This window comes from Vulpes vulpes, chromosome 1 (genome assembly GCF_048418805.1).
Source record: "Vulpes vulpes isolate BD-2025 chromosome 1, VulVul3, whole genome shotgun sequence".
Classification (NCBI taxonomy): domain Eukaryota; kingdom Metazoa; phylum Chordata; class Mammalia; order Carnivora; family Canidae; genus Vulpes; species Vulpes vulpes.
This window is the reverse complement of record NC_132780.1, coordinates 130,333,162-130,349,399: the sequence shown is the minus strand read 5'-3', so window position 1 is coordinate 130,349,399 and position 16,238 is coordinate 130,333,162. Positions and strand designations below refer to the sequence as shown.

The 16,238-nt window shown below is 53.7% G+C and overlaps 1 protein-coding gene across 16 annotated transcripts in view; it reads left to right on the top strand.

Moving 5' to 3' along the window:
* The window catches only part of TNXB (tenascin XB), a 57,171-nt gene that overhangs the window by 3,534 nt on the left and 37,399 nt on the right, over positions 1-16,238 (top strand). For 15 of the 16 annotated variants that reach the window (XM_072728726.1, XM_072728670.1, XM_072728709.1 and 12 more), the window contains exons 3-9: positions 5,016-5,426; positions 5,806-7,551; positions 8,019-8,134; positions 12,563-12,719; positions 12,910-13,173; positions 13,936-14,730; positions 15,863-16,231. In XM_072728726.1, the coding sequence (XP_072584827.1) occupies positions 5,027-5,426; positions 5,806-7,551; positions 8,019-8,134; positions 12,563-12,719; positions 12,910-13,173; positions 13,936-14,730; positions 15,863-16,231 (3,847 nt within the window). In that variant the 5' untranslated portion in view covers positions 5,016-5,026. The remainder of the gene's footprint in view (positions 1-5,015; positions 5,427-5,805; positions 7,552-8,018; positions 8,135-12,562; positions 12,720-12,909; positions 13,174-13,935; positions 14,731-15,862; positions 16,232-16,238) is intronic. The other variant, XM_072728691.1, reaches the window with a different exon arrangement.

Sequence of the window (16,238 nt, the reverse complement as noted above, 5' to 3'; positions counted from 1 at the left end):
CAGCACCCAGATCAAGGAAAAGGCTATTCTTAGCCTAACCTTAGAATTTCCCTGCCATGTCCCTCTGGTTACTGCTCCTCCAGGAGCACCACACTTCTGACATGTAACACCACAGATTAATGCTATCTCTCCTCAGACTTCATATAAACAGAACTTTACAGTGTGTTCTCTTTTGTGTTTGGCTTCTTCTATTGGGGAGATCCATCCGTGTTACTACATATAGTTGTGGTTTGTTCCCATTGCTTAATTTTATTTCACTGTATGAATAAATCACACCTTATTTAATCCATTCTACCGATGTGGGACATTTGGGTAGCTCCCAGTTTGGGGCCATTATGCCTGGTACTGCTCTGGTGGGTGTATTCCTGGGGGTGGAGCTGGCGGATCAGAGGGTCAGCATACAGCTCTGGTAGTTTGTAGATTCTGCTAAGGTTTTCCAAAGTGCTTGTACTATCTGGCCCTGCCAGGATCCACACCTGGCCCTCTCTCTAGCCCAGCTTTGGCCTGGGCTGCTGTTGCTGCCCAGCTTTCTGTCCCAGACATTGTCCGTGGTCCTAGCCCTGACCCTGGTCCTGTCGTTGGCTCCAGCCCCCGATGCTAGTCCTCAGCTTAAATTGAACTTTTCATTCATTCATATGTCAATATTTGTGATGCATCTAATATGTGCAAGATGCAAGGATACAACAGCCAGGGAAAAAATTGGGTGCCATGCCTGCCTTCATGGACCTGTTTGTTATACATGCTACAAGTGGGAGTTACATGGCTCTTTGATATCACATGTTAGGGGGACCTGGGCAGGAAAAATTCCCTGAGGAGGCAACTCCTGGGGCTGAGATATAAGGGATAAGGAGGTCATAAGGAAAGGGAAGAGCGTTTCACACGGAGGGAGCGCCACACACAAAAGTCTGGGGTTGGGAAGGGTGTGAGGGATGTAAGGTCAATGGGACTGGAGTAGAAAGAGAGAAGGAAGTGTTATGGGAGATGGAGTGGGAGAGGCTAGCAGGGGCCAGATGAGGCAGGGCTGTTTGTCAGTGATTGAAGGGAGACACTGGAGAGCTTTTAGGGGATGGAACATCCTAGTTGTCTTTGTGAGATTGTACGGGGCAAGAGTGGAAGCAGAAGGACCACCTAGGAGGCAAATGCAGTTGTCAAGGAAAAGGTAGATGATGCCTTGAACTCTAACAATGGTAAGAGGGAGAGGAGTAGGCAAATTAAAGAGATGTTTATGAAAGTAAGGGCAAAAATGACAAAATATGGTAGTGTTGATGGGGGGTTAGTTTTCTGGGTTGTAATGCTGGATGAATGTGGGGCCGTGAGTAGAAGCAGAGAACACAGTGGAGAGGGGATGGGGTACAGGAAAGGTGACCATGAGTTCAGTTTCAGACATGTTGAATCTGAGGTGCCCAAGAAGAGACACCAAGTTGGATATATTGCTTGGAGTCCAGAGGAGATGACTGGGCTAGTTTATAAATTGGAGTATAGTTTAGAAATTAAAATCCTGGGTCTGGGTGAAAGTACCTAGGTGAGTGACTAGAGAAGTAGGTCTCAAGTTTAGCTGTACATTACAATCACGTGGGGCACTTTTCAAATGTACTGAGTAAAATTCAGTGCTTAGGTTACTCTAGACACATTTCAAGTGTTCAAGAGCCACATGGCTTTCCTGGCTACTGTATTGACAGCACAGATATAGAATGTTTTAAAATGGAAGATGTGGTCAACAGTGTGTCCAATGACTTTTGAGACAAGTCAAGTAAGAGGAAGATAAATGTCTCTCAGATTTTGTGACACTGAGTCTTTGGGAGATCTTAGGGAAAGCTGTTTGATAGGTTGAAAGGAAGTGGGGAAACCAGATGGGAGTGCACTGAGGTGTACGTGGAATATGGCGAGTGGAAATAGCAAGTACAGTTATAAATCTTTTGACAACTGAAGCCATGAAGTAGAGGAAGGAAATATGTGCTGGTTGGAAGGAGTATGAGATTGGGAAAGGTTTTAGTTGTGGTTGCTATTGTTGTTTAGAGAGAGCACACAAGAGTGTGCAAGTGTGAGGGGGAGGGAGGGGTGGAGGGAGAGAGAGAGGATCTCCAGCAGACCCGAAGTGGGGCTTGATCTCATGACCCGAGCTGAAATCAGAAGTTGAATGCCTAACTGACTGAGCCACCCAAGCACCCTGTTGTTGTTTTGTTGTTTAACTTTCATATTGTGAAATGCACAAACCTAAAGTGTATAGTTCAGTAAATTTTTGAATATGTATTCATCTGTTTAACCACCACCCAGATCAGATCAAAGTACAAAATATTTCCAGTAATCTTATCTTCTTTTTTTTTTTTTTTTTTAAGATTTTATTTATTGTGATCCCTGGTGGCGCAGCGGTTTAGCACCTGCCTTTGGCCCAGGGCGCGATCCTGGAGACCCGGGATCGAATCCCACGTCGGGCTCCCGGTGCATGGAGCCTGCTTCTCCCTCTGCCTGTGTCTCTGCCTCTCTCTCTCTCTCTCTCACTGTGTGCCTATCATAAATAAATAAAATAAAAAATTAAAAAAAAAAGAAAATCTCTTTCTAAAAAAAAAAATAATAAAAAAAAAGATTTTATTAATAAATAAATAAATAAATTTGGGGGGGGGGCGGAGAGAGAGAGCACAAGAGGGAGGCAGAGGGAGAGGGACAAGCAGACTCTCCACTGAGCAGGAGCCTGATGCAGGGCTCCATCCCAGGATGCTGGGATCATGACCTGAGCCGAACTCTTAACCAACTGAGTCACCCAGGCGCCCTTCCTATTTATCTTCTAATAGTGAAGATTAACTCTGCCAGTTTTTGAGCTTCATGTAAAATAGCATCATTCACAGCATTCTCCTTTTGTATCTGGTTTCTTTTGCTAGCATTATGTGTGTGAAATTGTCTATATTGTTCCGTGTAGCAAGAAGGTGTTTTCATTGCTGGGTAGCGTTTCATTGTGTGATTGTGCCACAATTTGTTTGTCTGTTCCACTATTAATGGACACTTGTTTCATTTGGCTAATATGAAAAAAAATCTCATGAACTTTCCTGTACATTTCCTTTGGAGGATATATGCAGTCATTTCGGTTGGATATTTACCAAGCAGTGGAATGCTGAGTTGTAGGCTATATGTCTTTGTAGATAATGCATAACAGTTTTCCAAAGTGGTTACACTAACTTATGCTCTTGCTTGTAATTGATAGGAGTTCTAGGTGCTTCACATTCTTGCCATAATCAAGCAATGACAATCCCTTTAATTTTAACCATTCTGATGGCTTTATAATGGCACCTTGTTGTAGTTTTAACTTGCATTTCCCTGATTACTGGTTTTGTTATACTTATATATGTATTTATTTTCCATATGTCTATTGGCCTTTTGGGATATATTTTTTTCTAGAGTACCTGTTTAAGACTTTTGTCATTTTAAAACACTGGGTTGCCTGTCTTTTGTTTTTGTTTTGCAGGGCTTCTTATTTAAATTTTAATCCTCTCTCACACTCTCAATCAACACCTATCTTTATCTTTCTCCCTCCCCAGCAACATCTCGGCATTTCTCATATATTTTATCCTAGTGTCTGGTTTCTATTCTTATTCTCTAGATAGTGTCTCTGGATGACCAGAAGTCCTAATGTGTCTGTCTCTTTTTTATGGTTAAGTTTTGTGCGAAACTTTTTATGATTAGATTTTATGTGGTTAGGGATGCCTGGGTGGCTCAGCAGTTAAGTGTCTGCTTTCAGCTCAGGGCGTGATCCTTGGGTCCAGGATCAAGTCCTGCATTGGGCTCCTTGCAGGATGCCTGTTTCTCCCTCAGCCTATGTCTCCGCCCCTCTCTCTGTGTCTCTCATGAATAAATAAATGAGATCTTTAAAAAAATAAATTTTACGTGGTTAGGTTTTATGAAATCTTTGCTTACTCTAAGGTTGTAAAGATTTTCTCCTATTTTTCTTCTATACAATATTGTTCTGAAAGGTATTGCTTTGCCTTTCATAATTATGTCCAATAGATTCACTTCAAATTAATTTCTGTATGTGGACATAAGGTGGAGATAAATTTTGGATATTTTCTCATTTATCAAAAAGCGCATCCATTTTCTTTTTAACTGCAGTGCCACCATTGTAATTTACCCAGTGACCACATACATGTGGGTCTGTATCTGGACACTACTCTGTTCTATCTATCTATCTTTGCACCTAATAAGTTTTGATATTTGGTAATATAAGTACTGAGGGAGAAGGATTTTTTTAAACAACAGGAGATATTTGAGGTCTTATAAAAGCTGACAGGAGAGATTTAGTGAAGAGTGAGGAAATGAATAAAAGGGAGAGAGAGGATAATCTTCATCAAAAAAGACAGTAGGAATTGGGTTCCAGGTGCTTGTAGGATTGGCCTTATATTCGCATCCGCTAATTCACTCGACGTGAATGTGTTGAGTAGCCCCCCCATGTCAGACACAGGTGTATGGCAGAGCCAGGACAGACAGGGTCCCTATTCTCATGGAGTTCCCATTTTAGTCTTGGGAGAAAGATAACAGACAAGTACCCACACGAACAGGTGATTCAGGCAGCAGTAAATGCCATGAAGAACATAGGCAGGATACTGCAATGAGAGTAACAGAAGACCATCCCGACCCGGCACCAGGGAAGGTCTTCTGGGATGCATGACATGTGAGGTGAAGGAGCCAGCACCCCAGACAGAAAGAACATACAGCTAAAAAGACCTTAAAGTAATGAAAGCTTGTAGTATCTGTAAAACAAACATAAGACCGGTGTAGGTGGAACGGTAAAGAAAAGAAGTGGTAAGTGCAGGAAGCTGGGTAATCAAATGACGTCAGAGTGCAAGGTAGAGACCAAATCTGCCCAAGGAGGGTCTCCGTTAGTGTTGGGCTGAAGGTGGAGTTTCACATGCATGTGAGTTGGTAGATTAGTTGTAGGTGTTGGGACGGTGGGTGTGTGTATCGGGGGCGGTGGGGAGCAATCTTGCCTCCTTTGTGAAGCTGCTCACATGTGCCATCTCTCCCTGCAGCCTCCTGAGTGATGCCAGCCCAGTTGTTCCTAATCTCCAGACTGGGCCTCTTGGTACTGCTGGGCACAGTCAGAGCAGGCCCTTTCGCTCCACGGTCCAATGTGACTCTCCCAGCTCCACGTCCTCCTCCCCGGCCGGGAGGCCGCACAGTGGAGTCCATAGGGGGAAGCCCCTCTTCTCAGCTTTATGAGCACACTGTGGAAGGAGGGGAGAAGCAGGTGGTTTTCACCCACCGCATCAACCTGCCCCCTTCAACTGGCTGTGGTTGTCCCCCGGGCACAGAGCCCCCAGTCTCTGCTTCAGAGGTGCAGGCCCTGAAGGTCCGGCTAGAGATCCTGGAGGAGCTGGTGAAGGGGCTCAAGGAACAGTGCACTGGGGGATGTTGTCCTGCCTCGGCCCAGGCAGGCACAGGTGAGCAGGTGATCATGGGAGAGGGCACAGGAAAAGAGGAAGTAGGGAAGTCAGTCAGGGTTCTGTGGGTATCTCTAGTCCATAAAGGACCTTGGTAGGAATTAGAAGAAGGCACCCCTTCTTCCCCATTAGGGGTACTGAGTACAGCCCAGGGCACAACTCAGAGAATCCACCAGGCTAGAGATGTTAGCACTTCCCTCCCCTGTCCCCACGCATATGCTAGGGCTTTGGTAGGCCACAGGTATCCACCAGTAGTACCTGGAAACAATGACAACCTTATGAAGTGAGCCTGGCCCTTATGAAGTGAGCCTGGCCCTACTGTATGGGCTTGGTCTCTTTCCTCAGAGACACTGAGACCTGCCTCTCCCTCTTACTCCAGGCCAGACAGATGTTCGCACTCTCTGCAGTCTCCATGGCGTGTTTGACCTGAGCCGCTGTGCCTGCTCCTGTGAGCCAGGCTGGGGTGGGCCCATCTGTTCAGACCCCACAGGCCCTGGCATTCTGCCATCCTCCCCACCCTCAGCCTCTGAGTCCTGCCCAGATGACTGCAACGATCAGGGTCGCTGTGTCCGGGGGCGCTGCATATGCTTCCCCGGTTACAGCGGCCCCAGCTGTGGCTGGCCCTCCTGCCCCGGGGACTGCAACGGCCGTGGGCGCTGCGTGCAGGGTGTGTGCGTGTGCCGGGCCGGCTTCTGGGGCGACGACTGCAGCCTGCGCTCCTGCCCCGGGGGCTGCAGCCAGAGGGGACGCTGCGAGGACGGGCGCTGCGTGTGCGACCCCGGCTACACTGGCGACGACTGTGGGAAGCGCAGCTGCCCCCGGGGCTGCAGCCAGAGGGGACGCTGCGAGGACGGGCGCTGCGTGTGCGACCCCGGCTACACTGGCGACGACTGCGGCTCGCGGAGCTGCCCGTGGGACTGCGGCGAGGGCGGTCGCTGCGTGGACGGCCGCTGTGTGTGCTGGCCCGGCTACGCGGGCGAGGACTGCGGCACCCGGACGTGTCCCCGAGCCTGCCGGGGCCGCGGGCGCTGCGAGGACGGCGAGTGCATCTGCGACGCGGGCTACAGCGGGGACGACTGCGGCGTGCGCAGCTGCCCGGGGGACTGCAACCAAAGGGGCCGCTGCGAGGACGGGCGCTGCGTGTGCTGGCCCGGGTACACGGGGCCCGACTGCGGCTCGCGCGCCTGCCCCCGCGACTGCCGGGGCCGCGGGCGCTGCGAGAACGGCGTGTGCGTGTGCCACGCAGGCTACAGCGGCGAGGACTGCGGCGTGCGCAGCTGTCCCGGGGATTGTCGCGGCCGGGGCCGCTGCGAGAGTGGCCGCTGCGTGTGCTGGCCCGGGTACACGGGCCGGGACTGCGGCACGCGCGCCTGCCCTGGCGATTGTCGGGGCCGCGGGCGCTGCGTGGACGGCCGCTGTGTGTGCAACCCTGGCTTCACGGGCGAGGACTGCGGAGGTCGTCGGTGCCCTGGGGACTGCCGCGGGAGCGGCCGCTGCGAGGATGGCGTGTGCGTGTGCAACGCGGGCTACGAGGGAGCGGACTGTGGCGCGCGCAGCTGCCCAGGTGGTTGCCACGGCCGCGGCCAGTGCCTGGACGGGCGCTGCGTGTGCGACGAGGGCTACTCGGGCGAGGACTGCGGCGTAAGGCGGTGCCCGCGCGACTGTAGCCAGCACGGCGTGTGCCAGGACGGTGTGTGCACCTGTTGGGAGGGCTACGCAGGCGAGGACTGCGGCCTCCGTACCTGCCCCTCCAACTGCCACCAGCGGGGCCGCTGTGAGGATGGGCGCTGCATCTGCGACCCAGGCTACACTGGCCCCTCTTGTGCCACCCGCACCTGCCCCGCGGACTGCCGGGGCCGCGGGCGCTGTGTGCAGGGAGTGTGCATGTGCCACGTGGGCTATAGCGGCCGCGACTGTGGGCAGGAAGAGCCTCCCGCCAGCGCCTGCCCTGGGGGCTGCGGGCCCCGGGAACTGTGCCGCAACGGGCAGTGCGTGTGCGTCGAGGGCTTTCGAGGACCGGACTGTGCCATTCAGATGTGCCCTGGGGACTGCCGTGGCAGAGGAGAGTGTCGTGAGGGCAGCTGTGTCTGTCAAGATGGCTATGCCGGGGAAGACTGTGGGGAAGGTGAGTATGCCACCTTCCCCAATATGCTGGGGCAGGGACTGGGAACCAGAGCCAGTGGGAAGGCCTAAGCCTGTGGCAGTGGCCCAGGGACCTGGAGGAAGAGTAAAGGAGGTCAACTATTAGGGTGGAAGGCGGTCATAGGAGCCAGAGAGCCAGTGTCACCAGGGGCAGCAGAGCCACCGGGGCATGCCTGCAGGCAGGACCTGCTTTCAGATCTCTGATGAGCATGTTGGGGCTCTTCGAGTTGCTTTTAGGGGAATCTTTGTTTTTGGAGATGGGGGGGGGGGGGGGAGGAGATCCCAGGGCTTGTGCAGGCCTCTGCCAGTTTTGCCCCACCTCCAGAGAGGAGCAGGAACTGGATCGATCTTTTGGTGTGGCCCTGAGTACAGGGATCTTTGATGACAGGGGTAGGGGGTAGGGGGCTGCCTTGGGCTAACCATCTTTCCGTATCTCATTCTCCTGGGCAGAGGTGCCAGCCATTGAGGGCATGAGGATGCACCTCTTGGAGGAAACGACGGTTCGGACAGAGTGGACCCGGGCTCCTGACACCGTGGATGCCTATGAAATTCAGTTCATTCCCACGGTGAGAGCCAAGCTTGCAGGAGGAGGTTGAGTGGGCAGGATTCAGGAGAGGGAGTGCTCACCTCAATCAGGAAGTTCTAGGTGGTCAGTGGTTGAATTCAGATTGGGTAGGTTCCTGAAGCTGCTATAAAGACCTTCTCATCCTACTCCACACTGGGTCCAGAAGGCCTTCGCAGCATCAGTTCACTGCAGTGGAACTACGTCTGGTGACAATGAGCTCAGTACTTCCTGAGGCTGTGCAGTCCATTGTTGGTAATCACTGGTAGTTCTTTCTGTTGTTGCTGAATCTAAATCTGCCCCATTGTACATCCATCCATTGGCCCTAGCTGGGCCTCCACCATTGTCAGAATGTTGTCTTTGCTTTTCCTCCACCACAGGCTTTCAGGTATTTGGAGACTTCAACCATCACTGCACTTTCCATTCTCTCCAGGCCAAACCCCCTGGTTTCTTCACTCCTTTTCCCTAAGACTTTGTTCTCCCAATTCTTCCTGGATTCCCTCCTCTAATGCCTTGTGCTTTTTGTATTTGCCCCCAAAATGTGGGAGCAGGAGGGGTCCAGTCGTTCTGGCTAACTCTGAAAACACTGGCATTTTTCTCAGGATTGATGTATATTAACTGTGGTCACAAAAACTGGCAGCTGTTTTGATCATATTTGTTTTTAAAGTAACTTTTATTATAAAAGTCATGTAGGCTCAATATAGAAACAAGAAAATATAAACAAGAGAAAGGGAAAGGAGATAAAAAGAAGGGAAAAAAGATGACATTCAACTATATGCACTTTTTTAGTCTAAATATAGTACATTTTTGCATGTGGCTCTGTTTAGTGTTATCTTTTTTGGTTTGGGCCAAGCTGTCTAGGCTGTCGCAATGATTTGAGTCTGTGAACTTGTTCTCCCGCCTCTGTGTCATCAGTGCACTGCAAAGCATTGTATCTGTCTCACTCTTAAAATATTTGGGGGCACCTGAAGGACAAAGCCTTGTAGCCACTCATTAGAGACCCCCTTTTATGCAGATTGGCCTTTTATGACATGTTTGGCCTCCCAGCTCCAAATAATTTGAGATCTCTACTGTCTAACTCATGTTTTCCTGCATCTTCCAAGAAATGACATGGGTGAATAGGCCATTTACCCTAATCTCCAAAACTCTGGAAGAATAAATAACTCCTGGGGACTAAACCCTAGGAAGGGCCTAGGACAGAAGAGACAGCTCAGAGGTGCTGGCTCTCATCCCTGCCCTCATTGGTCTGGGCATTCTAAGTCTTCTTATGACACCAGACCCTGGCCATGCTCTGTCTCTCCTCACTGTCTGGTAGAAGCAGAGGCAGAAATCCCTCCTTTGCAGTGCAACCAATATAGCTTGGCTTTGATTTTTTTCTTCTGTTAAAAACATTTTTGTTTTTTGTCGTAAAAGGAGTTTAATCACAAGACAAGAATTTGGCAACTAGAGAAAAAAACAAATAATTCTTGGCTGCTTCACACTAAAACAAGCACTGTTAACATTTTTAAGTGTTTTTCCCACTCTCTTTTCCTATGTGTATATTGTTGACATAGTTCTGATCTTGAGAGCATGGGACTTTTAAAAGGAACTGTCCTAAGAAACTTCAGGGAAAAAGAATTAAAATAAGCACTCAAGATAGAAAGAGCTTGCAGGGTAGCATTGTTCTCTGCTCTTAGTAAATAATCCATCCTTGGGTGTTTTCAAGAAGTGCGTCTTCCCAGCTGAAGCTCTAGGCTTCCTCCCTCACCATGGGGCCAGGTGGGGTCAAGCTGGCTTACACCTGGTTCAGCTCATCTCTTTGAACCTGGGTGTGGAAAATGCTCCTATGAAATTGGTCCCCAGACACCTCTCTTGGACTACACATTAGCCTGTGCTACTGGCCCTCTGATTTCTTTCTAAGCTTTCTGTGGCTAGCCCCTGGAGTGGTGCCTCTTGTCCTGGCCAGCGCTCTCTATCCCTTTCTATTGGCACAGAGTGTATTGGTAGCCAGCTATCCTCTGGTGCTGCCATCTTCTTAGAGGCCTATCTCAACCTTACCTCCTTCCCTTTTCCAGAAGCACTTCTGTCTCAAAGCCCAGCCATTTGCTGTTCCTGGCAAAGGGACACACCTAGTCACTGGAATGATCTTCAGAACACAGAAGAGGAACTTTCCTCCTTCTTCCTGCATACGTGGCATCAGTACTCTGACTCAGTGGTTCTCAAAGCATATTTCTTGGACCTGCAGCAGGAACCTCACCTGGAAGCTTGGTACACATGCAGAATGTCAGACTGCAGCCCCAGATCTACTGAATTAGGAGCTCTGGGGCTGGAGCCCAGTGACCTGCATTGTAACAAGCACTCCAGGTGATTCTGCTACATTCCAAGCCTGAGGACCACTAACTTAAGGAATGTTGTCATTTTGCTCAAGAGGCCAGTACCTCTCTGAATGTGAGAGGAAGCAAGAGGTAACTGAGAGAGGTGAGCCCTGGAAGACGAGGGTCAGGCATTCTTTGTCCAGGTGTATTCTGAAGCCTAGCAGCCAGCATCTGCCTAGAGAGCCTGCCTCAGACCAGACAGATGAGAGATGTCCACTGGACGGATAGTGGGACTTTAAGGGGACTAGTACCCAGTGGATCTTAGGAGGCACTAAGAGGTGTCTACAAGGCTCATGTAGGTGGTCTGAAGGGAGAAGAGAAATCAAGATGTGCTTGTTTCACTGAAAGGACCAGACATCATCAAGGAGCAACCAGGGGTTGTGTGGCCTGGGGGTGTGGTGGGGGTTGAGGGTGTGTATATGTGTTGGATTGGGGGAACAAAGAGAGAGAAAGTTCTGGCAAGGATGAGGACTTTACAGGCCTTCAGTGGACGCCCACCCAAGGGTTCCTAGGCTGGGGTATCCTAGGGAAGGGTGAGTAGGAGAAGAACAGGGGTTCTGTGTGCCCAGGAAAACTTTTCAGCCAACAAAACTGACAAAGCTTCGTTTCATCCTCAACCCAGAAATCTCTACATGGCCTCTCATCTGGTTTTATACTTTGGTATTTACTGTGTTGATTTCCCCACAATTTTCTTGGTTTAGGAGAGTACCTTTTGAAATTTCCAGTCCTACTTGGCCGAATGGAGGTGTCCCCATCACAGCCAACATAGCTAAGCAGAACAGAGCGTCCTTATTAGCTGCCCCAGCTCGACAGCCCAGTGAATTTTGGGGCAGTTAGGCTGCTTACAGATGTCCATTCCTCCCGTTTCCCCAGTGGCTGGCCCTCCAAGGAGACGCTGCCTGGAGCAGAGGCTGGCATATTTCCTGTGGGGTCACCACAGATACTCATAACACCTTCCAGGTGCACTTGGAGGGAGGTTGTTTGTTCACAGGCATGTATGACACAGATTTGGGTAGGGATCCAACCCACCTTAAGATGTGGCCATACATTTAGCTACTAGAACACGAGCTGAGGACAGGAGACCATATTTTCATCATACCCAGCATACTGCCAGGTATGAAATTGGGAATCATATTTGTGAGACTTAGAGCAGGTAGGCTTTGTTTTTGAGGGGCCTATAATCCTGCCCAGGAGACAAGGGAAGCACCTACAGGGAAATATCATGACAAGGGTCCCAGCCATGTTGCCCAACCAGGAGCAGGTGTCTGTGGGCAGGCTTGGGCCAGGGCAGATGCTGTAAGGAGGAAGTGAGGTTTGAAAGGTGCATCCCTCAGTTACTTCCTCTCTTATGACAGGAGTGAGCTTGGGAGAAGCTCCCTCGTACCCAGGTAGGCAGGGTTGCCTGGGGAAGCCAGAGGGAGAATCCTGGGTATGTTGGGTAGATTTTGGCAGACACCTGAGGACCGGCTAAAAAGGTAGGCCCCGTTAGAGATGGCTGTGAGGTCACACTGCCTGGGTTGGATTCCCTGCCACTTTCTTGGTGTTGGTGACCTTGGGCAAGATACATAATCCTTTTGTTTTTTGTTTTTTAAATTTTTATTTTTTAAAGATTTTATTTATTCATTCATGAGAGACACAGAGAGAGGCAGAGACACAGGCAGAGGGAGAAGCAGGCTCCATGCAGGGAGCCTGATGTGGGACTCGATCCCTGGTCTCCAGGATCACACCTCGGGCTGCAGGCGGCGCCAAACAGCTGCGCCACTGGGGCTGCCCTACACAATCCTTTTGTACTTCGGTTTCTTCATCTATCCAATGGGAATAACATGACCTCCCTCATAAGGGTCTTAGGAGGATTAAGTGAGTTCATATATGTAAGTTGCCTTGAACAGCACCTGGGACAGACTACCCATTTTAGATGTGTTTGCGGCTAACACCCATGTTCCCCAGCTGTACAGGACCAAGTTCTACACAGTTCCATGTTGACTGTGCCTGGAACTGGAGAAAGAAGCGATAAGGGAGACTGAACAGCAGCAGTGAGAGTGCCAGCCCTGATCCCCTTGGTGCTCTCTTTCTTGCAGGCCGAGGGGGTGAGCCCCCCATTCACAGCTCGGGTACCCAGCTCTGCCTCAACCTATGACCAGAGAGGACTGGCTCCCGGTCAGGAGTACCAGGTCACGGTCCGTGCTCTTCGAGGGACTAGCTGGGGCCCTCCTGCCTCCAAGACCATCACCACCAGTGAGATCTGGGGCCGTGGGCAGGGTCCTGGTAGAGATTTAGATTTGAGAGGAATGGCAGGGAATCTTTCACCCACCCCCATCCCCCCTGCTCCAGGAAGGCAGAAGAGAGGGGTGGGGTGGGGACAGACCTCTTAGAGGGAAAACTGAAGGACCAAACTCCCACCTGATCCCTCTTCTAACCTGGCTAGTGATCGATGGCCCACAAGACCTCCGAGTGGTGGCTGTGACACCAACCACACTGGAGCTCAGCTGGCTGCGACCCCAGGCTGAGGTGGACCGATTCGTGGTGTCCTATGTCAGTGCTGGCAACCAGAGGGTGCGGCTGGAAGTGCCTCCTGAGGCAGATGGGACGCTGCTAACTGACCTGATGCCAGGCGTGGAATATGTCGTGACCGTCACAGCAGAGCGGGGCCGGGCAGTAAGCTACCCGGCTTCTGTCAGGGCCAACACAGGTACGGCTAGCCAGGGGTCAGAGAAGAGCCCAGTTTCTTTGTGCAGCAGCCGCTTCCTTGGGAGCCCCCATCTAGGATTCACAGGCTCCTCTGAAATGCACCTTGGCAGGCTGTGTGGTAGTCCCAAAGCACCTGCTGGGGACTTGCTCTGTAACTGCCTCAGTGGGGAGACAGAGCCTTAGGGTGCTTGGAGGCCTTTAGGGAGGCTGCAGGTGCGACTCCGGGAGGACCTGCCCCAGGGAGAGACGCCCTCTGACCCATCTAGATGGGGCAGATTCTGCTTGAAACAGGCACAAGGACAGCCCTGAGCTCACAGTGGTCGGCTCTTGCAAAGATGGGAATCAGGCAGATCCGCATTCCTGTTGACTTTAGGATTGGGGTTGGAGGGATTTAGGTCTCAGAGCAGTAATTTCCCACTAATCCTCAAGGTCTCTAAACAGAGATGGATACTTATTTTCTTTTCCTGTGACGGAGGGACGGAGGGACGCTCACACTGTCTCCTGCCCCTCCCCTTTTTCTCCTTCAGACACAGGGCCCCACCTGCTGGCTTCTCTTCCTTTCTAGGGCACCAGGAGTGGCGGGCTTGGAGGGCGAGCGGGAGGGGCCCCTGGGACACTGACTGTTCGGTCTGGTTCTCTCTCCAGGTGGGGCTGGGGCGCAGGCGGAGGCCTCCAGCGCCCGGGGGAGGGACGGAGGGAGGGGCGCGAGGGAGGGGGCTGCCGCTGACCGGCTCTCCCCTCCCCCCTCTTTTGCCCCCGGCAGCACCAGGCCACTACAGTTACCCGGAGGTGCGCCCCCCAGCCCCGCCCCCCCAGCCCCGTCCCCGGCCGGCTCCCGCCCCGCGGCCCCCGCGCCCCGCGCGCCCCGCTCGGCCCTCGCGGCCAGCGGAGGAGGAGGAGGAGGAGGAGGAGGAGGAGGAGGCGGAGGGGGAGGAGGAGCCTCGGCCCGGGCCCAGCCCGCCGCAGCCCCCTCGGCGGCCGTGGGCCAACCTGACGGGCGAGCTGGGCCGGTTCCGCGGCAGCGTGCGAGACCTGGAGCGCCACCTGAGAGCTCACGGCTACCCGCTGCGGGCCAACCAGACCTACGCGTCGGTGGCGCGCCGCGTCCACGAGTACTTGCAGCGGCGGCGGGCGGCCCTCGCCCCCGCAGGCTCCCCCGCCCCCCCGGCCCGGCGCCCCGCCCCCGCCGCGGGCCCCGCCCCCGCCCCCGCCCCCGCCGCCCGGGAGCCGGACTCCAAGCCCCGCGGCCACGGCCTCTCGCCCGGGGGCGTCGACCCGGAGGCCGCGCCGCGCCACCCCAAGCCCGAGGTGCTGGGCAGTTCCGCCGACGGCGCGCTGCTCGTGTCCCTTGACGGGCTCCGCGGCCACTTCGAGCGCGTGGTGCTGCGCTGGCGGCCCCAGCCCCCGGCCGAGGGCCCCGGCGGGGAGCTGACCGTGCCGGGCACCGCGCGCGCCGTCAGCCTCCCCGACCTCACGCCCGGCGCCACCTACCACGTGGAGGTCCACGGGGTGCGGGCAGGGCAGACCTCCAAGTCCTACGCGTTCGTCACCACCACAGGTAGCATGCGCTGGGGCCGCGGGACCACCCAACCCCTGCCCAGCCTCGCCCGACGCTGGAGTCCCCATCGGAGAGTTCCTCCGGCCGCCTCGCTGCTCGGGCCACCACCCCACCCGCACCCCACCCGCACCCCACCCGGGGCCCTCAAGCCCCGTCCAGACTCCAGGGGACCCCACAGCAGAGCATGCCCTACTGGGCGCCTAGAAGCCATCTCCACCCCAGGAGCCTCAGGGGGGATCCCCAGGGCGAGACCTGGTCTTCAGGGCTCCTGGGACACTTGCCCGGCTTGCCCTCCTGGGACCGGGCGGGGCGGGCCTGCAGAAACTCACTGGAGCAGTGGGAGTGGGGCACCAGAGTGAAACCATCGCTTCCCCACTCTGACTCACTGTGGTGAGGGTGGCCAGAGGCTGTGGTCAGTGGTTAGAGCTTTCCACAATTTGGCCTGGACCTCAAAGGGACACCTCAGAACAGTGTGGGGCTGGCCTTGAAGTCATCAGGCAGCTTGTGTCTGTGAGCGGTGAACCCACTGCTTCTTGAGCTGTCTTTCCAGACCTCCTGGCTCACTTCATGCTTATCTCTTCCACAGGAATGATGCCAGGCTCAGGGAAGGGGTGCTCTCGGGCTGCCCTGGGGAGGGATGTGGACCTGTTCTTCCCCACCTAGGGCCCAGATGCCACCCGAGCTGGATGTACCCACGCACACCCTCTTTTCCCTCTCTCCTCACTACCCACTCTCCCCTTGCATCTGCCTTCCCTAACACCACATCCCCTCCTTTCTTCCAGGCTTCTCACTGCAGCACTAATGGAAGCTACGACCACCACCCCGTGGGCAGGGAGATGTGCTTGGGGAGGGACGTGGAAGTCTGTGGGGGCTTAGAGGCTACAGTAGCCTTGTGAGGGGAGGGATGGTCAGCTTTCTGTCTTTCTTTCATTTATTGCCTGCAGGCCTGTCTGTTCAGGAATGTGGTGGACAGGGGTGTTGGGAGGATGCAGTAGCCCAGGGAGTGGACTTGGAAGCAGAAGAGGGAGGCTCTGTGGGCTCTTAGAGGCTAGAAGGCAGAGCCTGGGGGCTGGATTTCCTTTCTTGCTCTCATTCCCAACTCTCCTGTTTTTCTCACCCTGCCCTTTTCCAGGGTCCTCTCCCTCAGACCTCTTGGGGGCCACTGATGAGCCTCTTCCCTCAGGCCCTTCAACAACGCAAGGGGCCCGGGCCCCTGAACTGCAGCAGCGCCCCCAGGAGCTAGGAGAGTTGAGGGTGCTGGGCAGAGACAAGACGGGGAAGCTCCGTGTCGCCTGGACTGCTCAGCCTGACACGTTTGCCCACTTCCAGCTGCACCTCCGGGTGCCTGAGGGGCCAGGGCCACATGAGGAGCTCCTGCCCGGGGATGTCCGCCAGGCTCTGGTGCCCTCGCCCCCTCCTGGAGTCCCCTATGAGCTGTCACTGCGTGGTGTCCCCCCGGAGGGCGAGCCCTCTGCCCCTCTCATCTACCAAGGCATTATGGGTATATC